The sequence below is a fragment of the Stegostoma tigrinum genome, chromosome 5 (assembly GCF_030684315.1).
Source record: "Stegostoma tigrinum isolate sSteTig4 chromosome 5, sSteTig4.hap1, whole genome shotgun sequence".
In the NCBI taxonomy this organism is placed as follows: domain Eukaryota; kingdom Metazoa; phylum Chordata; class Chondrichthyes; order Orectolobiformes; family Stegostomatidae; genus Stegostoma; species Stegostoma tigrinum.
In genome coordinates this window covers 55012633-55036579 of record NC_081358.1, presented here as the reverse complement: position 1 = coordinate 55036579, position 23947 = coordinate 55012633, and the positions used below count along the sequence as shown (strand labels likewise).

General features: G+C 40.2%; 1 protein-coding gene across 1 annotated transcript in view; it reads right to left on the bottom strand.

The window, feature by feature from the left end:
• Nucleotides 1–238: 238 nt before the first annotated feature.
• Nucleotides 239–23947, bottom strand: part of dok6 (docking protein 6) — a 405108-nt gene continuing 381399 nt past the window's right edge. Inside the window, exons 7-8 of the mRNA XM_048529673.1 lie at nucleotides 16829–16943; nucleotides 239–2786 (exon numbers count right to left, since the gene is read on the bottom strand). Coding sequence (XP_048385630.1) covers nucleotides 2647–2786; nucleotides 16829–16943 — 255 coding nt within the window. The 3' untranslated portion in view covers nucleotides 239–2646. The remainder of the gene's footprint in view (nucleotides 2787–16828; nucleotides 16944–23947) is intronic.

The window sequence follows — 23947 nt, the reverse complement described above, 5'->3', positions numbered from 1 at the left end:
AATATCTTAATGTTCTATAATCAATATTGGAGCAATAGTGATGCCAGATGGTGACTCTTGGGGCTGACAATAAAAATCATCTGATGGACTGCGTAGAATCTACCTGAAATGCCGCTGGTCATATTCTCACATTTGCAACAATGAGTTTGCGCTTTTCATCTTGCATAGAACATACCATCTTAGATTATTAATTCCTGATTATAAATATCTGCATTTACTCCATCTTATATTTGCCAATCTAAGTATCTCTATTTAGTAGCTTTGATATTCATTTTTATCATAGCCAGAATACTGGTTTTAACAACAGCATCCTTGCATTTTGACATAACATTTTATTGTACTTAATTCCTGGTCCTAACTAGACAATCTTGAATGATTTTAGTTGCTTGGTCCAAGTATGCCTAGAATAGGGCTCTTGATCATTTTTCAAGACATAATCAAGGTTCCGTCAGTCTTCCTCCACCACACAAACACCTGAACGTATCTGGATGTTGTGTTGTTCTTTCTGGTAGGATGCTCATTCCAAAGGCGGAACTGAAATTCTAGCACTGCTACATGTACTGCAACTTAATTTCATGCTGATAATCAAGATCCCTTCATCATAATCATAGGCCTTTGTAGTGTCTGCTCATCCTCCTCTTACAAACAGTATTTATTTACAACAAAAAAGATCATCTTGATTACATAGATCCTAATTTGTTAGGTAAGATGTGTTGCAATTCATTTTACCAGACAGGCAGGCCCCTTAGAAAGCTGATTCTGTCCAAAACCCCACATCATAGCATGTGCAGTCCAACTCTGGGATGGAGTTTTTCTCAATAACTTCATTTTGTCTTACTACACACTCACAGGAATGAGTATTGTAATAAAAACACAAATTTCCAAAATAGCAATAACAATAACAATACAACCACATGCTAAGGATAAGTTTACCAGTTGGGCAGGTTAGTTTGTGGGATGCCATTGCAAGATTACACTTCAGAGATTCAGGAGATTATGTTTGGCAAAGAAAAGTTTCTTCATACAATGTCTTGATTCACAGTTTGATTGTCTAATGCCAACTTTCCCAGTTTAAATTAATATTTAAACTATTGTTGTGTGGCTTAATTTGCAAAGAGGATTGGCTTGCATATTTCATACATCACCTGAATTTGTCTCTTTCAGGTTGTCCCAGAAATCCTGAAATTTGGTTTCACTTGAGTAACTTGGATGCAGCCGTCTGTATTCCTTTAAACAAAAATCAACTTGCATATGCAGGATATATAAAGAATAATGCATGTCCAATCACTGTAAATATTAATGATGACTATCCACAAAATTATGCAGATGCGGGAAGAAAAGCAGAAATTGCTGGAAGTGAGACCGACAAACTAGCATTTAGATGTGGACCCTTTATCGAAACGGGCATATCTATCAATAAATTTTGAGCTGTGGAGTGCTTCCAGAATTTTCTGCATTTCTTGTAGTGATCACAGATGCAATTCACCTGTTCCCGGGGAGGATCAATTTAACTCCAGTTTCCTCAAGCCTCAAATTTTAAGCCTGATGGAGCTTTAAAGTTGGAGCAACTAAAAATCCACCTTGTGCTCTTGGTTGACAATCAATTGCCACTGAAAGGTCAACAGAACTTAACATGGCCCTTCCATGTGCAGGGAAAGGCCAGCAAAACAGTCTATGTTTTTCAGATTGCATCTGTTTTTCAATAAGCCAGATAGCACTTCACAGGTACAATGGGGTAGAAGGTACAGTTACGCAATGTACTTTTGAGTGTTTCCTCTAAGATGACATTAGTACCTGGCTACTAACTTGTTTTATGGAGAATTGAGCAGAACTTGTTCAATATGCCAGCAGAGACAGTTTCTATTTTGTTTTCCTTATTCTGCAATTTCTACTGTCGTTAGGTGATTGAGCGAGTCATTCATTTCTCTTGTTTCCCATGTTGGACTGTTCAAGCAGTACACCACCTGGATGGTCCTCTTACAAAAACTGACTATCCATGGGAACCCCTTGCTTCTCTCCCTACCCAGGCACTGAAAAGATTCTGCCAATGAGAAACAATTGAGCCCTTATTCCACAAAGAATACTCAACTCGATAAACAAAGAAAATGGCCTCAAATAAACCTGTGAGCTGATCACAGGTGAAATAGAGCAATCCAGGGCATTTGTTATTTCTTACAAAGGTAATTTGATAAATATGTGCAATTGCTTGGCCAAATCTGAAAGTAAACACCTGAATTATATTAACAGACCTCTGTGTAACAGACAGCTGTAGCAGATAAAGACTATTTGACTCAACCACTTCTAAACTTATCCAAACAAGTGTGCTTCTCACACACACAGAAGCTTTGTTTGCAGCAATAGGATTTTAAAAAATATTCTATATGGTATTTTTATTTTCAAATCAAATACCACTTCTCAAGGAGGTAAGTACGTATTAGCAGGTGGGAGCCGATTAATAAAAAACAAATTCTTTTTAAGCCTATGAATCTTCAGTTTATCACCTGAATGCTTAGAGTACAGTAACAGCTGACTGAGTCTTGTTTCACCTGTATTTAGTCCTCACCCTCCCTCGCTGTTGTATATTCAGGGTTCTCCCAGCACCAGTGTGACCTGGCTCACAGTCATTTTCCCATTGTTTGATGAACATCACTGGGCCAGCCCAGAGCTGTAGCTTGATCCATAGCCACTTGATGGAGATAATAAATATTGGTGCTCATGACTCTGTTCTGAGATGTAGCTAGGGAAGGTCTGTGCCCGAGGAACCTTTGTCAAATTTAAATCATTTCCTGTAGGGAAAAGAAAAGGTTTTGTTACAAGAATTGACTCAACTTCAATGAGATGTTAATTTTGCTTCTTTGCTGTTAAGAATAAGAACAGCAGAGCAATTTCAAATTTCCACTCAAAACTTTGCACATTTGCAGCCTCATCCAATTCAATTCCCGCATTGTATGTTCTATATTGTTTACCTATTTGGAGCAAGCAGCAGGATTAGATTAGCTAAAAGCTAGCATGGACAAGCTGAATGATCTCACTTTCTACAATATCTACATTTCATTTGATGTAGGGATTTCTTGGATTCTCTCCTCTTTCTCTCACCTCTCAGCCTCTCCAAAGGAAATCTGCCTTAATTACTATTCAGAGGTAACAAGGTGTACAGTTGGATGAACACAGCAGACTAAGCAACATCAGAGGAGCAGGAAGGCTGACGTTTTGGGCCTAGACCCTTCTTCAGAAAATCATCTCCTACTATCTCTGAATTCTACCCGATTTCCTTTGCAATTAAGCCCTATTCACATCTATTTTGCAACCTGGCTGAAGGTGAACTTCAACTAAATTGCTTATTTCAATGTTTCAAACACTTTGGGCAGAAACTTCAACTTAATTGAGGCTGTTCAATGAACGTCAACTGATTAACTGCGCTAGGAAATCTCATCTAACTTATGTTCCCATTAACTTCATGGAAAAGTGAAGTTATATATCAGTCAGACTTCCAGTTTATGACCTATCAAAGGTAAAGATTCTGCTGGTAGTATCTACGGATCACTCATTGCCACTCAATCAACCTCTAAAGCTCATTTCCAATGGCTTCAGCGGAGTCCTTGTTCATTTAAGGGCACATTGTTATATCCTCTGATCTCCAACAGAATGTTTGTGGTTTCTTCGCATTTAAAAACAATTCACACTTTTCAACACATCTCAGCTGCCCATAAAGCCCAACACTGGTCAAGAATTGAAATCAGTTATTACCTCTTGACTGGTATCTTGAAAATATCTCTTTGGTTCCTGGACAGAACGAGAAACTGTTTGTCTAATAAGTGACTTTTCTCTCACCTTCAGTTTCCCTTTGCTATAACTTATTTTGTATCTCACACACTTTAGGAGTACAACAACGGTTATTGTTCCAGAGTCTCCTTTACCTCCACCCAGACCAGAAATATATCCTTTAATGCTCTTTCACTTCCCTCCATTAGAATTGTGTTAAAATAGAAGCTTTGGACAGGTTTCAAGGAGAATTCTTTTCACTCAGATAGAAGGTGGTGAGGATCTGGAACTCACTGCATGAAACAATGGTGGAAGCAATAAGCATTTAATAAGTAGTTGATAATGCACTTGAACAGCTGTGATATACAAGGGGTAACAACCATAAATTTAGATTTTATATAATGGACTGAATAGCTTCTTTCCATGCTGTACATTTTTAGGATTCTAAGAGCAGTGATTACTTATATAGTGTCCCATATGAACTCGATGGATGCCAATTTTGATTGCCTAACTCAAAACCAGCAGGATGTGGCTGAGCTGAAAAGATTGTGTGTTCTCCAGAGTGGGTGGGAGAAACTCTGATTTCCTCAATCAATCAGCATTTTCTTGAGCTTGGAGAGCTGCTCATGCAAACTGTTTTTAATTACTGCATTCTCATTATACAGGGATGGGGAAAGAAATTCGGGTGCAACTCACAAAAGCTGAAAGGAGCATCGACTTTATGGTGACAAAAGGAGGGAAGGGATAGTGTGGAACTGTTGGAATTGGAAAGCCGAATTCCAGTGGAATTCAAGTGAGGGATAGTCACTTTCAGATTCCTGAAAGAGGAGAGGTACACATCTGGTAAAGGTTTATCTCTTAATCACAATTGCTTACAATTCATCATAATTATCTGCCTGTCTGTGGGATCTTGCTGTATACTAAATTGTTGCTTTATTTCCAACATTACAACAGTAACTGCACTTCAAAGGTACTTCAGTGGTTGGGAACAAACTGAAATTACGAACAGCACTATAAAGTTGCTAAGTTGTACAGTCATGAAGTCATGAAGCACGGAAACAGACGCTTCAGTCCAGCTCGTCCACGTCAACCAGACATCCCAATGTGACCTAGCCCCATCTGTCAGCGTTTAGCCCATGCCCCTCTAAACCTTTCCTAATCATATACCCATTCAGATACCTTTCAAATATTGTGATTGTACCTGCCTCCATCACTTCCTCTGGCAGCTCATTCCCTCTGTGTGAAAAAGTTACCCCTTACGGTCCCTTTCAAATATTTCCCCTCTCACCTTAAACCTATGCCCTCTAATTTTAAACTCCCCCACACCAGGAAAAAGACCTTAGCTGTTCACCCTATCCATGCCTTGTATGATTTTATAATGTAACTCCACAGACTCGGACATTTGAGGGAAAATAGCCCCAGCCTATTCAGGCTCTCCCTATAACTCAAACTCTTCAATCCCAGCAACATCCTTGTAAATCTTTTCCGCAGCCTCTCAAGTCTAAGAACAACACTCCTATAGAAGGGTGACCCAGAGTAGTATGCAGTATTCTAAAAGTGACCCCACTAATGTCCTGTACAGCTGCAACATGATGTCCCAACTCCTAGACTCAATGTTCTGGCCAATGAAGGCAAGTGTACCAAACATCATCTTCACCATCCTGTATACCTGCGACTCCAATTTCAAGAAACTATACACCTGCATTCCTCGGTCCCTTTCGTCATGAACAATCCCCAGGGACTTACAATTAACTAATTAAATCCTGCCCTCGTTTGCCTTAGCAGATTGCAACATCTCACATCTATCTAAAATAAACTCCATCTACCACTCCTTAGCCCATTGGCACATCTAATCAAAGTCCCTTTGACTCTGAGATAATCTTCTTCACTGTCCTCAACACCTCCAATTTTCCTTTTCCACAGTGAATACTGATGCAAAATATTTGTTTAGTATCTCACTCATCTCCCGTGGTTCCACAGATAGACAGTGACACTGATCTTTCGGGGGTCCTATTCTCTCTCTAGTTACTGTTTTACCTTTAATTCTTGCTTTTTTCTGCACATCATCACACCAGGTGCAAACCAATGAGCCTTAAACCCCTAACCTGACCTCAGTGTTATCAAGTAAGGGCTAGAAATTGGCAAAGGAGAAACTAATATCTTTTGGAGCAGTCTGGGATGAACTAGAAACCAGACGGAAGTCAAGGTGCAGGATGTCAACCAAGGAAACAACTCAGTACTTTGCAATTGCGCTTCCAAAAAAAAGGCAAGTTCATTCTTATTTCAAGAATGTAAAGAGCAAAGATTCTATCAAGGGTGATTAACAATATCTGGTCCCTAGATTCTCACCTAAATAATGCCTAGCAGTTGAAATTGAGACCAATAATTCATTGTCTTAAGTGATGTGCAAATTGTGCATGTTCTTTTTCTCACTAGACTACATGGAATTGCTGAATCATCTATTGTACTGATATCCCACTGAAGAAAACTGCAGTGTGGAAACTAGCCAACTGCCTAGCATTTCAGATAACACAGAGTGAAGCTGGATGAACATAGCAGGCCAAGCAGCATCAGAGGAGTAGGAAAGTTGGATGTTTTGACTCCCGACCAGTTAAGTACCTGTAACCTGGCAGCTATGCTTAAATGAGACTTGCAACTGAAGGTGATGACGGTAACCCAAAACCTGTCTTTGAGCAGGCAGTGTGGCTAGGTCATCAACTTCACTTTAGTTTTAGTGAGATATCAAGCATTGACCTCCTGTACCTCCGAAAAATTCTGTACCCAGTCCACGGAGGAACAACGTTACATAATGTCGAAATAGTTAATAACCAACGAGTACTTCGGTATCATGTACAGATGAGGTACTCCTCAGAAATAGATCTGTGATGGTCCCAAAATCAAATATTATATCAATTTTATTGCAGAACATTTTTAAGCAGCATTTCCTTTCACAGATCCATTAATGTCATCCATTACCACTGGAATCTTCTCACTTTAGATCTATAACAAGTCACTTTAATCCTTCAAGCTGTTGTCACACTATTTGTTGCAATAGAAACCAAAAGAGCTGTGGATGCTGTAAATCAGAAACAAAAACAAAATTGCTGGAAAAGGTCAGCAAGTCTGGCAGCATCTGTGGAGGAGAAAACAGAGTTGACATTTTGGGTACAGTGACCCTTCCTCAGAACTTTGTTTTTGACACTATTTGTGTTTATTCTGTGAAATCTCTGCTTATTCAGCACCATAAGTGTAAAGCCATTTCCATTTGCCACATTTTCACAATGACAGTCTGAAATAGAGAACTGTAAACAGTTCTCATGAACTCGTGGCTCTGTGCCAGGCAAGTGAACAGGGTTCTTCAACTCTGTGTCCTTTGCATTCTAAGCAATTTGTGCTCTGTATGAAAGAAGGTTTGGAAAGATGATGCAATATAGTCGAAAGACAGAATCACCAAGACAAAATGAAGCCAATTGGTACAGAATCCTTTTAATTAAAGCAGCAAAACCGACATAGTTAGAAGAACTGAATTCTAATGCAATGTAGCCACAACTTGAGCAATTTTAACACTTGAAAAATGGTGGTTTCGGCATGAATAGGATGCTAGAGACCTAAATAATCTTAACTTCAAACCCAACCCTCCCACATTTGGTTTTAATGGAGGGAAGATGGATAGTGAGAGGGCTGAGGGCGGAAATTTAATGATTATAGTGATCCACAGCGATTACTTTAGGCTGACCCAGTTTTTGAGCCCAGGACCTACTGCAGCTGAAATTAGGTGAAATTTTTGTTCCTAAACAAAAAAAATGAAAGAACTGTAGATGCTGGAAATCAGAAACAGAACAGAAATTGCTGAAACACTCAACAGGTCTGGCAGCATCTGTGGAAAGAAAGTAGAGTTTATGTTTTGGGTCCAGTGACCCTTCTTCAAAACTCAAAAAAAACTGTTGCTTACCTCATTACATTATTTAGGAAAAGTGGCAGGAGAAAATCTCAGACTTAAAGATTAGCTAGCCAAATATTTGTTGCCAGGAAACTATTAGAATCTATTAATAAGAAGATGTCTAAACACCTTGAAAATGTTGAGCTGGTCAGAAAGAGCTGGTGTGGATTTGTTTAAAGTGGGTGAGGCTTGATAAATTTTATTTTTGTTTTGAAGTGGTGCCTAAAATAGTGGACAGGACAATGTCTATGAAAGTTACTCATGTGGCATTTGATAAAATGCCTAAAGAAGATCCTATTAGCTCAAGTTGTAGCTCGTGGGATTGCTGGCAGACTACTGACCTATTCAGGAAATTTACTATGCAGCACAAGACACAGAGTAGCAACAATGGATAGGTACATAAATTGGCAGGATGTGACCACTGATTCATTGGTGAGTTGTTTTGGCCATGGCGAGTGATAGAATGAGTCTAGAATCAGCCAAGAAGAGTACCACAAGTCTGGGTTGAGGGTAGAGAGTGAGAAATGTAAAATACGCTGAGAGATCTCACCAAGCATCGCTCAGAGAAACCCAGCATGAGTGATCCTTAATGAAACTTACAGTCTAAGAAATGTAAGTTCAACCCATTCCTGAGGCTGCCTTCTGTGCTGTAATTCACATTGTAGTCTAAAATACATGACAAGTAGGACTGAGTATGTTGAGTGAGATCTGGACAAGAAAACAAACCCCCTGTGTTATCTTTTGATGAGCATAGTTGCTTTCATCATTTAACAGGAACATTTCAGCCCACATCCCTTTTTGAGATAAATCATGAGCTGAACTTAACAGAAAGTACATTATTTACCCACACTATGCAACTATACATGCATCATTATTTTTCGTGCAGTCGCTCGTTTATTTTTATTTGACACATCCTCCTGCTGTTTTTTCACATTCACTGAAGTACGATTCATCCTGCCATCTAATCAGGGCACTAGCAAAATGCAAGCATAGCATAAATATTTAATCTAGAAATAAAAATCAGTCTTTTCAAATGCCAGTTGCTGTGAGACACCAATTTGATCTAATAACAGGTGCTGAACCTCTCACCAGCCCTTTGTCCAATAGATAGGGTGGACAGGCACATTCTGAACGTCACTCTTAGACTCACTGTTCAGCATATTTTAAAATATAGAAAGAAATTTTTCATTTCCTTTGAAACATTTCCTAATTTAATCAGAACAGGTATGTGTCAATCAACTGAAAGGAAAGAAATGAAAATGAATACAGCTACCTTTGCTTTTTTTTACATTCCTAAGATCTATGTTTAATACAATAAATAAGAGTAATTTCCTTATGTCGGTGCATAGCAACTCTTTCCGTTGGTCACATCAAATCCAAATGTAGAACATACACAGACTTGCCCACTCAGGCATAGACACACGTGCACACAGACAGGACATGCAACACACACACACACAGTCATACACACACAAAGGCATGTACATGAATCTAAACAGGCTCACACAAATACTTAGACACGCACACACACACAGGCACAGCCATTCAGAGACTCAGATATAGGCATACACAGCTCAGCAGAATAAATGAGGAGCTACACACAAAATCTACACAACCACAAATTAAAAGTTAATAGGTTATAAATGCAAGTGTGAGAATATCTTTTAGTCTGTTGATATACGTAATCTTCAGTGAACTGTATAACTGGAAGGTGGCTTGAAATAAAGCTATGACAGATTTTAACCCCTGCTATAACAAAGCCTCTGCATGTAGCCCTTCAGTACTGGAGTGAGCAAAAATAATTCTTAATTTTATGTCTAAATATATCAATTGCTTTCAGAAATAGACTCTTGCAAGGATCAGTTGCAAATATTTAGCCCACCTTAAGAATCCTGGGTCATGTCCCAACCACATCCATAAAATACCAACTAAAAGGCGACAGTCAAACAGTACTACAGTACAGAAATAGACCCTTCAGTCCATTGTGTCGAAGCTGGTCAAAAACCAGCACTCAGCTATTCTGACCCTATTTCCAGCATTTAGTGCATTGTGGATGTGATTTTGCTCGCTGAGCTGCAAGGTTCGTTTTCAGATGTTTCGTCACCATTCTTGGTAACATCATCAGTGAGCCTCCAACGAAGTGCTGGTGTTATGTCCCGCTTTCTATTTATCTGGTTAGGTTTCCTTGGGTTGGTGATGCCATTTCCTGCGTTGGTGATGTCATTTCCTGTTCTTTTTCACAGGGGATGGTAGATTGGCTCCAAATCAATGTGTTTGTTGATGGAGTTCCGGTTGGAATGCCATGCTTCTAGGAATTCTCGTACGTGTCTCTGTTTGGCTTGTCCTAGGATGGGTGTGTTGTCCCAATCAAAATGGTGTCCTTCCTCATCTGTATGTAAGGATACGAGTGATAGTGGGTCATGTCGTTTTGTGGCTGGTTGCTGTTCATGTATCCTGGTGGCTAGCTTTCTGCCAGTTTGTCCAATGTAGTGTTTGTCACAGTTGTGATCACACAGATAAATAGAAAGCGGGACATAACACCAGCGCTTCGTCGGAGGCTCACTGATGATGTTACCTAGAATGGTGACAAAACGTCTGAAAACGAACCTTCCAGCTCAGCAAGCAAACTCACATCCAGAACCTCAACCTGAGCTACAAATTCTCAAAACTTTAGTGCATTGTCTCGAATGGCACAATTACACTGGCACAATGGAGAGGGTTATTGACCACACAGTCTCCAGTGCCAACCTCAACCCAGGCTGGTAGTGTTCGATGATGTAGCATCCTCTGCTGGTCCTGGGGAAAGAGGATATCTGTGTTCTGCACCACACGGTCGATCACGGCCTCCAGGCACAAGTCTACAAAGTGGGCACAACAAGTGGCAAAATTGGGCTAGAATCAGATGAGAGGAATGTGATAGCAAATTGGCATCACAAGTACACACCTAAATACTTCTGAAGTTTATGAGGGTTTCTGTCTTTACCACCCTTACAGACAGTGTGTTCTAGGTGTCCACTAACCTCAGATTCTCCAGACAAGTATCTACAAAAGTGCAGAACTAAGTTCTCCTCCTCTGCCATGTCCAGGGTAATTGTCAGTCACTGCTCAGGGCAGCTCTAAACTGACTGTGCCCGACTGAGAGCACAAAGGCATTTTAAAGATGGCCCTGCAGCTAATCTATTCAGGGATATCCCAGCCGTAGCAGCTACAACAAGTGGCAAAATTGAGTCAGAATCAGATGAGACTAACGTCTGTGTGAAAAAGTCTTCCTCACATGTTCCCAAAATCTTCTGTCCCTTATCTTAAATCTATGCCCCAATCATTGATCCCTCTATCAAGGGGAAAAGTTTTTTACCTGTCCCCCTTATCTACGCTCCTCAATTTTATATATCTTTATTATATCCCTTCTCAATCTCCTCTGTTTTAAGGAAAACAATAATAGTCTGTACAAGATAACAAAGTGTGAAGCTGGATGAACACAGTAGGCCAAGCAGCATCTTAGGAGCACAAAAGCTGACATTTTGGGCCTAGGCCCTTCATCAGAAAAACCTTTTCTATGAAGGGTCTAGGCCCGAAATATCAGCTTTTGTGCTCCTGAGATGCTGCTTGGCCTGCTGTGTTCATCCAGCCCCACACTTTGTTATCTTGGATTCTCCAGCATCTGCAGTTCCCATTATCTCTGATCACAATAGTCTGTATAATCTCTCTTTATAACTGAAACACTCCAGTTCAGGCAACATTCTCATAAATCTCAACTGCATTCTCTTCAGTGCCATCGGGTGGGCGATGTCGAGCATACATGTATGCGCCATCCTTGACACCTGGGACCCTGCGCATGCCATTCGTGCAGTTTAAGCCTTGTGTTTTCTTAAATGTTTTGTTTAGTCTATAGTGAATGCAGTGTAATTAATCACCCTTTTATAGATGGACTGAATCTAGTCATATTTTGTCAACTTTCATGGGGAATTCTCCCCGTGAGGCCCAGTAAGGTTTCTCACCATATCATCTCAAATTCGCCTAAGTACCTATCCTGCCGCTATAGCATTCCTCTCATCTGATTCTAGCCCAATTTTGCCAATTGTTGTGCCCACTTTGTAGACTTGTGCCTGGAGGCCCTGATGGACCATGTGGTGCAGAACACGGATATCCTCTTTCCCCAGGACCAGCAGAGGATGCTACATCATCGAACACTACCAGCCTGGGTTGAGGTTGGCACCGGAAACTGTGTGGTCAATAACCTTCTCCATTGTGCCAGCATAAGTGCCACCATCTTCTTTCTGCTGCTGCACACTCAATCTCTGCAATTTCACACACCACCTAGCAAGACTGAAAAAGATGGCAAGAGGGCCCTGAGAGACTGACAGGCATCAGATGCCAGAGCCTGTGAAAATTGGCAGTATCAGTTCAGAAGTCGGTAGACACCACTCTGATCTTGCTTCCTACTGACTACAATAGAAATTAAAACCATGAGATCTGTTTATATAGAATTAGAGTCCAGTTGACCCACAGTGTACATATTTGTTTCTGACTGCAAGTATCAGATACTTGTCAAGACCTCAGCTGGAGTATTGTGCTTAGTTCTGGACACCACATTATAGGAAGGATATGAACACACTGGATAGAGTGCAGAAGTGGTTGACAAGAATGGCTCCATGGATAAGGAACTTCAGTTAGGAGGGCAGCTTGAAGTTGGGACTGTTCTCCTTGGGCAGGTGACTGAGAGGAGATTTGTATGAGGATTTCAAAAACATGAGTTGATGAGACAGGATAGATGGGGAAAATCTTTTCCTGCCCATTAAAGGGACAAGAGGACATAGATTTAAATGATGTGTAGAAGAAGCAAAGGTGATATGAGAAAAATCTTTTGCACACATCAAGAACTTAGAGCATGGAATACACTGCCTGGAAATGTGGTGGAAGCAGGTTCAATTTCAGCATTCAAGAAGGTGTAGAATGATCAATAGTAATGGAAGACAAGGGTATGAGAGAAAAGCAGGAGATTGGCACTAGGTAATGGATCTGGTGCTGGTATGATGAGCTGAATAACATCGTCGCTCCTATCAATAGTGCAGTCACTATTCACTCACTATTCCCAACAGAGAATGAGCATATTCAAATCCCATGGACTGAGTAGGAGCTGGCTTTTTTGTACAACACTGTCACTGCTCAGCTTTCAGCTTATTCCAAGAGGAAAATAGAAAAATCAAGACTGAAAGTGTGGAGGAGAAGATCAATGCACCTTGTATATGCAGTTATTAGCAAATTTATTAGTTAATAAAAAGAAAAGATTTTAAAAACTGTGAAGTTTTTCATTTTGGAAAGGAGAGCAAAAGAATACTATTCAAGTGGAGAAAAAAAACTGCAGAAAGCTGCAACATAAAGGGATTTGGGGCCCTTGTGTATGAAACACAGAAAGCCAACGTATAGATACAGCAGGTGATCAGGAAGGCTAATGGAATGTTGGCTCTTATTTTAAGGGAATTGGAGTACGAGAGTAGAATGTCTTACTGCAACTGTACAAGGCGCTTGTTCTCACTAACTCATTTATCAGATGATGCAGACTCACGGTCACAATACTTTTACATTTATGTTTTGTGTAGGGTATTTGGACTTACACAGCACAACTAGAAGAATTCATCTATAACAATAGTTATCAACCCTCCATTAAAATTAAGACCACAATACACAAGGAAAGTTTAAATTTCATAGATATCACAATATTTAAATTGCCACTAGGCAACAGGCATAAATTAAGAGAAATTGTTTTCCTCAAAATAACTGGCACATATTCTACATCATCAAACATACCTACCACTGATCAATAAAGTCATAGCTAACATGTTTCCATTGTGTACACACAAATATAGAACAATTTAACCAGTTAAAAACATTTTATTTCATCTCAGATCTCATTCTCAGAACAAATGTAACAATTGACACAGAGCTAATTATAAAATCATCCACTACATTTTCCCTATACAGTAGCTCCTAAATGTTATGGAGTTTTAAACTACAGAATTTCACATTAATTTTCAAGGAATTCATTAACTCTGATTTTGGTTCAGTAGTTTTTGTTGGCAGGTTTAAAGCAGCATGTTTTTCTCTGCAGCCTCCCTGTCCCTTATCTATTACAGCCTCATACACCCACATTTCCTTGCATAATCTTTCTTCCCCAAACACCTGGCAGCCTCTTTCCTCCCCAACATTGCCGTTGCAGTTACCTTCCTCTCCTATGTCTTTCTTGGTTAGATAAAGAACCTTTGATTGGAGGAACAGCTCCTCATAATTCCACCATCTGTGGGGGTGGCTTTCTTCTGGTTGGTTAGATTGCTTTCAGGCTGTGAATTCACTCATTGCCCCCCAGCCTAATATATCTAGAGATCTGCCACACACACAGTAAAGTTGAAAATTAACCACAGCAAATCAAGGGTGTTATTTAAACATCTTAGGCTATGGTTCTATAATGCCAAATGGAAAGATTCGTAGGCGAGTTGACATTTCTGACCTTTCCAAAAAACTGAACTTAAAACTGCCCTATTGACAGCCAGACTGAAACGACTGCAGTTGAAATAAGCTTTATTTATTTTCCTCTCCAGTCTCCCTTGATAATGCAGTGACAATAGCTAAAAGATAGAGTTGATGACCACATGTTATGAGACACCATGAAAATACAACATCTGCAACAAAGGTTCCCCAGGTTCCAAATAATTAGTCAATGATGAAACATGAGAGATTTGTGTGTTTTTTCAAGAAGCTGGTTTTTAAACCAGTGCCATATGGGTGTTGGGGTTTTAAAATTAATTAGGTCGGTTTAAAACAGGGATGAGGATGATTGTTTTTTTCTTTGAGAGAATAGGCAACTTGTGGAATTCTTTGCCACAGAGGGCTGTTGAGGCTAGGCTGTTAAGTATATTCAAAGCTAAGATAGACAGATTTTCCTCAATAAACGAAGAAGTTTGATTAAGGGGATAGGCAGAAAAGCAGATTTGAGGATTATCAGATCATCATGATCTCAATGAATGATGTAGAGTTGATCATGTCTTTTGGCTTCCAGAACCAAGACTATAAATCAGTATATGCTCTTGGAACATTAATGCAACTTTGCTTATAAACCCCCTCTGGGGTATATGACCAGAGAGAGCCATGAGTGTAATAGAATTTAGGATTAACAAGTTATTTTTAAACTAAATTAGTTCAAATGTTTGAGGTTGCAATTCAAGGTAGACTTGAGGTTAAATACAAGTTCATTTCTCCTAGAAAAGTTATTATTCTGAACAGTTAAGGAAATAAATTAGCTCAGTGAAAGAGTGTAGTTTGGGAAACTTCCAGACCAGGAACATTTGTTTATCTCGCTGTACTTAATTAAAAGATAGAGAAAGTCTAAGCTCTCATTTGTGAGAATATTGAAAGAAAACGCTGCATAGCCCTCAGGACCAGAACTCAGAAGAAGCAGTTAAGTCAAAGTTACAGATAGGCTAGGTAAATTTCCTTTTTATTATCAAACTTAAATGGATAGTGCTGGGGAGTAAATGGGATTTTGTTTTTAAATCTTTCAAAATGTGTTATATTTAGACAGCTTGGTTTTTTTGTTATTTATTTTATATAACAAACTTTTGCTTTATTATCAAAACCAAATCTGCAACCTCATATGTTCTTGTTTTAGAGAAAGACTGCCACATTAGAAAACAAACTATAATTTACCAAGCCAATTTTCATTCTGTGATTTGATTTGTACAAATTGTAGCATCACCTGGGATCATTACAGTGTTGCAGTTTGAGATGGAATTAGGTGAAGAAATGACGAAACAATGTATGTGAAATTATTTTCACCACTTCAGTTTTATTACTCTCACCAGAAGCTATCCAAACCTAGAGATGGAAATTGATTTCACTTGATTAGAGCTATATCCCCTCACTTGTCACAAAGGCAGCATAATGCAAATTGTGAAACATCTTTAAATTATTTGAAAGGTCCCAATTTGGAAAGCTTTTCCTGTTTAATACAGCTTGACAGTAACTTGGAAAGATATCTCTCATGGAAAGCAGGGAACAATATCGGTCATAGTGAAGTATGGTGTGCCACAGTGATCAGCACTCGGTTCTCAACTTTGTACAATTTATATAAATGACTTGGCTAAAGGTATGATTGTTTAAAAATAGGCAAAAAAAAGTAAGTTGTGAGGAGGAAATAAGATAATTTCAAAATATAGATAGGTTAAATAAATGGGCAAAGGTCTGGGCATTTTAACGTTACGTAGGAAAATGAGTTATTGCTGATTTTGGCAGGAAGAATAAAAGAAAATTATCAAATTGGTGAAAACATGAAGATACATGGAATTTACATGTCCTACTGCATGAATCACTAAAGGTTACGACTTAGGTACAATAAGTAACTAGGTAAGCTGAAAGAATGCTGTAATTTAATTGGTACTAAATAAAAAGGACAGAGATTATTCTTTAGATTAACAGGCTGTTGGCACGACTACATCTGGAGAACTCTATTGATTTTCTTAATGAAGGAAAGGTGCAAATGCTGGAAGCAGTTCAGAGAAGGCTTACCGGATAATACCTAAAATTGAAGGTTTTATTGTGAGAAAAAATTTGACAGACAAGACTTTTATATGCTTAAGTTTAGAAGAACAAGTGTCAACTTGATCGAAACAAAGATCCTGAGATGAAATGACACAATGGGTGTGAAGGGAATTTTTATTCTATCTGGTGAATCGAGAATTAGAGATCACTTTAAAAATAAGGAGTCATCTACTTAAGAATGAAGTGAGGAGAATTTTTTTTCTACAAAGGCTTGAATGTCTTTGGAACTTTCTTCCTCAGAAGATGGTAGAAACAGTTGTTGAACATTTTTCGATCCAGAGATAGATAAATAGATTCTTGATAAGTAAGGGAATTATTGATAGTAAGCAGGAACTCAGAACACTTAGATCTTATTGAAGGGCAGAACAAGTTCAAGGTGTCGAGTGGCCTACTCCACTCCTGACTTGTATGTCTGTAACAGGAAACCACTGTATTTGTTGTCCACTGACAGATAAATAGGGAATGAGAGGAACACATTATTCTGGATCTTTTTGCACAGAAGGTTATGAGGTGACTTTCTCCCAACGCACTTGCCTTGTAAGCTGTTGAGTTCACTGACACTGCTCTGCCTCGTGATGTGATGCCAGTATGCACTTCGAGGGAGTGTTATTGTCATGAGTGCCATCTCCTCGCTGGGACTGGACTGCAGCTGAAATACAGAAACGCAGTGCTTTTAGACACACTCAGAAATACAGCATTGAAATAAAAGACAGAACTTCAGAACAACTTTGAACAAGTAAATATAATAAAGCAAAAACTTCAAATGCCTGGAGCTTCTGCACAGGGTTTTCAGGCTGCAAGATCATAGTGCAGGAGTGGGGTGTCTCAGGTTTTGAGTTTGCATGCAGATTCAGCGGCCTTTAGGTTAGATGTGGCTTGTTCCCTCGTCCTATCTTTAATACCATCTCCTACTTACTATATTCTTGACTTGACAGAGTGAGAGCATATCAATTTGCATTGTAAACAGTGGCAATCTTGAGCTTCTGTTTAAAACAGTTAGTACATTTGGAAATTGATGTGGTGAAATACTTGATTGGAGTGTTCCATGTCAGTGTTCTTTAGAGTTAGTGTTCTTCACAGTTAAAGCCATCTGTTGTTAAACTGCCTGGTGCAATTCTATTTTAACAAACTGATCCTAGTCTGATTCTTGTTTATCAATCAAAAACAGCTTGTAGCAAAGAGCTCGGTGCCATCAAAAATGTTGCTGCCATTTGTCGCAAGCTGTCATTTGTTGAAGAAGTACAAGATTCCTGATGCAAGTCCTTCGTGAGATTAGCAAAGCTATCTCACACAATGTTGTTGTATCTGATGGAGTTTAGATGGTGCTTTCTTTATGAATCAGGCCTCTCATAATTTCTGCTACTGCTCATTCTCTTCCTCCAGTGTATCTAATAAAGTGAATCTTGTGGAAATGTTACTTTTAAGGTCTGAGAAAGGGCTACCCAACTTGATCTATGCCAGACCTCTGCCCAACTACCATCTTGCTTCAAAAACAATGCCAAATTGTCAACTATCAAAATTATTTGAGCTGGTTGGTAATTATGAATGAATTTGCATTTAAGTGCTTTGTAACAGTTTAACATGCCAAAATCTTGACTCAATGAAGAGAAGAGAAAGCTGGAAGAACAGCACCTCATTTTCTTTTGGGAACTTTGTAGCTTTCTGGACTCAATATCAAATTCAACAATTTTAGGCTTAAGCACCTTCTCCCATGTACTTACTCCAATCTCCACACACTGGGCTTTGTCATTACATGGGCTGCTACCACAAACAACCCATTGTCAGCCACTAATGATCCTCGTTAACAACTTTTCACTCTCAAAAACTGACCTTTTCCCATTCTTTTGTCTGCCCAACTACTTTTTTCTCTCTCTGGGTTCCATCTCCACCTACTGTTTACTTCTTCTGCTTCCCCCACTCACTTTCAGCATATTTACTAATATTTTCCCAGATCAGTTCTGAAGAAGGATCACTGTACTCAAAATGTTAACTCTATGATTTCTCTCCACAGATGCTGCCAGACCTGCTGAGTTTTCCAACAATTTCTGTTTTGTATCTGATTTCTGGAATTGCAGTTCTGTGTGTTTTTCTTTAGTGCTTAACTCAGGATTGTTCACTTTTACTATGGTGAGTCAAGCTAAGGTTTATCTACACACCTCTATCCATTGCTGCATTTGCACCAAGTTTCCCTTAACTGGAAAGCACAGCAAAGTTTCAGCGTTCCGTCTAATGCCACATGACTATCATCTCAACCATTAACATCTTAAGATGTAGCATTGACCAGAAGCTGAAAGAGACCATTATTGTCCACACAATAGCTGTAGGAACAGGTCAGAGACTACTTAGCCTGTGTCGTATGGCTTATTTCCTGACCAATCACCCTAAAAGCCTCCTCACAATCTCCAAGACTGAAGTGAAAAATTCAATAAAATAATATGATAAAATGATAAAATGATGTCCACTGACCAGGATGGGTGCAGCTAGTATACTCCTGAATCTCAAGAGTAATCAGGATAAAAGCATTCACTCATTTGTTGCTCTGCCATTCAACATAATATCTGACAGATTATGTAAGATCAATTTATAAAGAGGCAGCAACATAATAGTAATGTAACTGGACTGGTCATCTGGAAACGCAGGCTAAGGCTCTGGGGACATGGATTTGAATCCCATGATGACAGGTGGTGAAATCTAAATTCATAAAAAATCTAGAATAAAAAGCTAGTCTAATGGCAATCATGTTAATCTACAGGTTATCATAAAATCCATTTGACGTCCTCTAGGAAAGGAAATCTGCTGTACCCACCTGGCCTGGCCTGGACTTAACTTCAGGTCCACAGAGTGTGGCTGACTCTTAACTGCCCTCTTGGCAACTAAGGATGGGTAATAGATGCTGCCCTACCCAGTAGCACCCACATTCCACAGATGGATAAGGTAAACTGGGAATGCTGCACAACTCTCCAAGCTGACTTCAACAGTAGCTTCCTCTGGTGTGACTTCTTTCATCAAGGAGGACCACGTTGTTGGAATCTATACCCCCCAAGACACAAACCACCTACAATTGTGACTATATTGCTGTTTTTGGATTCTATTCTCACAGAATTCTGCATCAAATATCATTCTGGGAGGGAATTTTCACCGTAACAATTTCAACAGTCAGGGGAAAAGGCCAGGATCATCTCGGAGGGCAAAGAGAATGGGCAATAAGTCAGTACTGTCCATGCCACCCACATATCAATAAAAAAATGAAATAGAATGTAGTGACTAATTTCATTTACCAAGTAATCTACATTTTTCCTTGGCAAGTATGATATGCATCTTAATTGTCACCCAATTTGATCAAAGTTCAAAAGCATAAATCGGGTTTTGGTAGCTAGGCAACTATTTAGGAGGAGGTTTTCTCAGTAAGCAGCACAGTGAAGTGCTTCTCCATTGCGGGGTATTATATACAATAGAATATTTTGTTTTTTCTTAAATAGTGAAATCACATTGAGATTTTAATTTATTAGAACGAGAGTTCAAACAAAATTGTTTTGTTTGTTATTTTAATGGACACACTAATCTTTTTTGGAGACAAACATACTAGAATATATAATAACACATTTAGTTATTAATTATACTGAGTGCAATTTCATCCCTTGGATATTCAGAATATCTAGAGTGTGAGAGTACATTTGTAAGGAGCATGTCATTAGTGTAAAGTGACTCGCGCATTTAGCCCATCAATTGCTTTTTCTCTGCTCATCATTTGCACCACAATAGCCTTAGTCACAGACCTGATTTTGCTGACAACATTGTCAAGTTACCAATTTATCCCAAATGGTGTACATTATACACATAAATCAAGACAGCCTTCTCTTTTAACATCTTATAACTGTATGTCCATTTCTCTGTCACAGCCACTTGTTACTTTCGTTTTGTTGAAGGATAATTTTGCCTATGGATACGAGTAGAGCATTGGTAGTTGCTGATCAGCTGCTTGTTTCACATGCCTTCTCTATAATTACTTCAACAAAACACAAATTCGGGCTGAGTGAACAATATATGGTTAACCACCAGCTTAGCATCCTGCACAAAGTGAAAGTTGACCATCTATATCTTCCCAGAAGTGCTAATGCCCAACTCCTGCACTTAGATTCTATGTTCCTAATATTTTTCTGTTGCTGTGGGTGGCCCACAGTGCCTCACAGATGCCCAGGGCTGCTAGATCTGTTCTGAACCTATTTCATTTAGTGCACTACTGGCATCACACAACCCTCTGGTGGTTATCCTCAGTGTCAAGATGGGATTTTTATCTCTGCACGGACCATTGTGGTTTCTATGATTCTATCTACTTGAATGTCGAAGTGGGCTGTCATCTATTTTAGTTAATTGAGGCATCCAATGAGTATTGTAAGCACTGATGTATTCAATGTACTGTTCCTACAAGGGACAATGTTACATTAACCTTTTTGATTACTGTTTTGTAGCTGTGCACAAGAACATCACAAATATCTCTGTTCCTCCATGGCTCCTAATCTCTCACCACAAGGAGAATATTAGAGTATGTCTTTCAAGATCCAGAGTCGGTGACTTCATAGAATCCCTACAGTGTGGAAACAAGCCCTTTGGCACAACAAGATCACACCGACCCTCAGAGCATCCCACCCAGACCCATCCCCTATAATCCACCTAAGGTACACATCCCCCAACACTATAGGCAATTTTCCATGGTCAATCCACCTAACCTGCTCATGTTTGGAGTGTGGGAGGAAACCCACCAGCAGACGCAGTGAGAATGTGCAAACTCCACACAGACAGTCTGAGGATGGAATTGAACCCAGGTCCCTGGCACTGTGAGGCAGCAGTGCTAACCACTTCACACACTGAACATTATCAGCTATTACTTAGTGTCTCTTTTGGTAACTCGTTACCCCCATTTGGCAGCTTATCGTGCCTTCAAACTTAATGTTTTAAAATTTGCAATTAGATTAGATTCCTTACAGTGTGGAAACAGGCCCTTCGACCCAACAAGTCCACACCGCCCCTTGAAACATCCCACCCAGACCCAGACCCAGACCCAGACCCAACCCCCTGTAACCCACACACCCCTGAACACTACGGGCAATTTAGCATGGCCAATCCAACTAGCCTGCACATCTTTGGCCTGTGGGAGAAAATCGGAGCACCTGGAGGAAACCCACACAGACACGGGGAGAATGTGCAAACTCCACACAGACAGTTGCCCCAAGGCTGGAATTGAACCTGGGTCCCTGGTGCTGTGAGGCTGCAGTGCTAACCACTGAGCTGCCGTGCCGCCCCGAATTCTTTGTTTTTTTGTCTGCATTTCCATACCGACACCAATGTGGTTGACACTTAACCGCCCTCTGGGCAATTTGGATTGGGCAATAAATACTCCCTGGCAAGTGACACCCTGATCCCATGAACGAATAAAGGATTTGTTATCCACCCATGGTTGCCCTTGAACTCAATGGTAATGTGTGCAAGGCCGTTTCAGAGTCAACCACATTGGTCTGGAGTGACATTCAGTGTAGAGCATTCGTGAATCAGGAGAGTTTTTATGACAATCAATAATTGTTGTCCTGGCCCTCAATACTGAAACTAGTGGGTTGGTGAGGTTCGTTTCTAGATATCTTAATTAAATGTATCTTCCATAGTGGAATTTGAACTCCATGTACCCAGAGTGTTAACTTGGGCACTTGATTACTTGTTCAGTGGTGTTACTAGTATAACACGGTTTTCCCTAATTAAATAATTAATTGAGTCTTAACAGCTTTCTGAAATGGGCTTACAAACCGCTCAGTTATAACAAACTGCTATGAAATAAGAATAAGCTGAAGGGACAAGTCAGCATCAGCCTAAGCATTGGCTGTAATAAAGGCACAGCCAGCCCATTCATACCATAAAGCTAACGGCCCTGGCATTTGAGAACTTGTGCCAATATTGCCAACAGCTGACCCACAGACAAGTCATTCAACTGTCTCACAGAATCATACCTTTCAGCCAATGTCTTAAGACACCCATTGGCTGGACAGACATATCAGAGATAACAGTACAGTAGGGTATATTTTAAGAGAGAGTAGTCCTCAGCATTTTGAATCTAGACTCTGAGGTTTCAAGACATCACTTTAGAAGTGAGCAAAGAAACCTCTTGCATGTTGTTACCTAAAGCCTTCCCGTTGTTGATGAATTGATATGCCTTCGTCTTGGGCACGATCACTTCACGGAAGCACTGCGAGTACCAAGAGCACAGAATGCTGTCTGGCTGGAGGTCTTCACAGCTAATCACCAAGAATGGTTTGGTACTTCCACCACTGACTGTGATAGCTGAGTTTTGAAGGGCATATCTGTTATGCAGAGCCAGTGGAAGGTGCTGAGAGAATGAACATGGGAGGAAGCAGCTATTTGATATTGGCCTCACCAACACACTGAATGTAGATCCATCTATCTATCTATAACAGTAATGGTAGGAAAGACCACAATAGTCCTTGCAAAGACAAAAATCTCATCTTGACACCAAGGATAACCACCAGAGGGTTGTGTGGTGCCAGTAGTGCACTAAATGAAATAGGTTCAGAACAGATCTAGCAGCCCTGGGCACCTGTGAGGCACTGTGGGCCACCCACAGCAACAGAAAAATATTAGGAGCATAGGATTTAAGTGCAGGAGTTGGGCATTAGCACTTCTGGAAAGGTATAGATGGTCAACTTTCACTTTGTGCAGGATGCTAAGCTGGTGGTTAACCATATATTGTTCACTCAGCCCGAATTAGTGTTTTGTTGAAGTAATTATAGAGAAGGCATGTGAAACAAGCAGCTGATCAGCAACTACCAATGCTCTACTCGTATCCATAGGCAAAATTATCCTTCAACAAAACGAAAGTAACAAGTGGCCGTGACAGAAATGGACAGCAGCAAGATGGACATACAGTTATAGGATGTTAAAAGAGAAGGCTGTCTTGATTTATGTGTATAATGTACACCATTTGGGATAAATTGGTAACTTGACAATGTTGTCAGCAAAATCAGGTCTGTGACTAAGGCTAAGACTAAGCCACCCGAAGGTTGCAGGAACAGCAACTCATATTCTGCCTGGGAACCCTGCAGCCATATGGTATCAATGTGGACTTCAACAGTTTCAAAATCTCCCCTTCCCCTACTGCATCCCTAAACCAGCCCAGTTCGTCCCCTCCCCCCACTGCACCACACAACCAGCCCAGCTCTTCCCCCCCACCCACTGCATCCCAAAACCAGTCCAACCTGTCTCTGCCTCCCTAACCGGTTCTTCCTCTCACCCATCCCTTCCTCCCACCCCAAGCCGCACCCCCAGCTACCTACTAACCTCATCCCACCTCCTTGACCTGTCCGTCTTCCCTGGACTGACCTATCCCCTCCCTACCTCCCCACCTACACTCTCTCCACCTATCTTCTTTACTCTCCATCTTCGGTCCGCCTCCCCCTCTCTCCCTATTTATTCCAGTTCCCTCTCCCCATCCCCCTCTCTGAAGAAGGGTCTAGGCCCGAAACGTCAGCTTTTGTGCTCCTGAGATGCTGCTTGGCCTGCTGTGTTCATCCAGCCTCACATTTTATTATCTTGGAATTCTCCAGCATCTGCAGTTCCCATTATCTCTGTGACTAAGGCTATTGTGGTGCA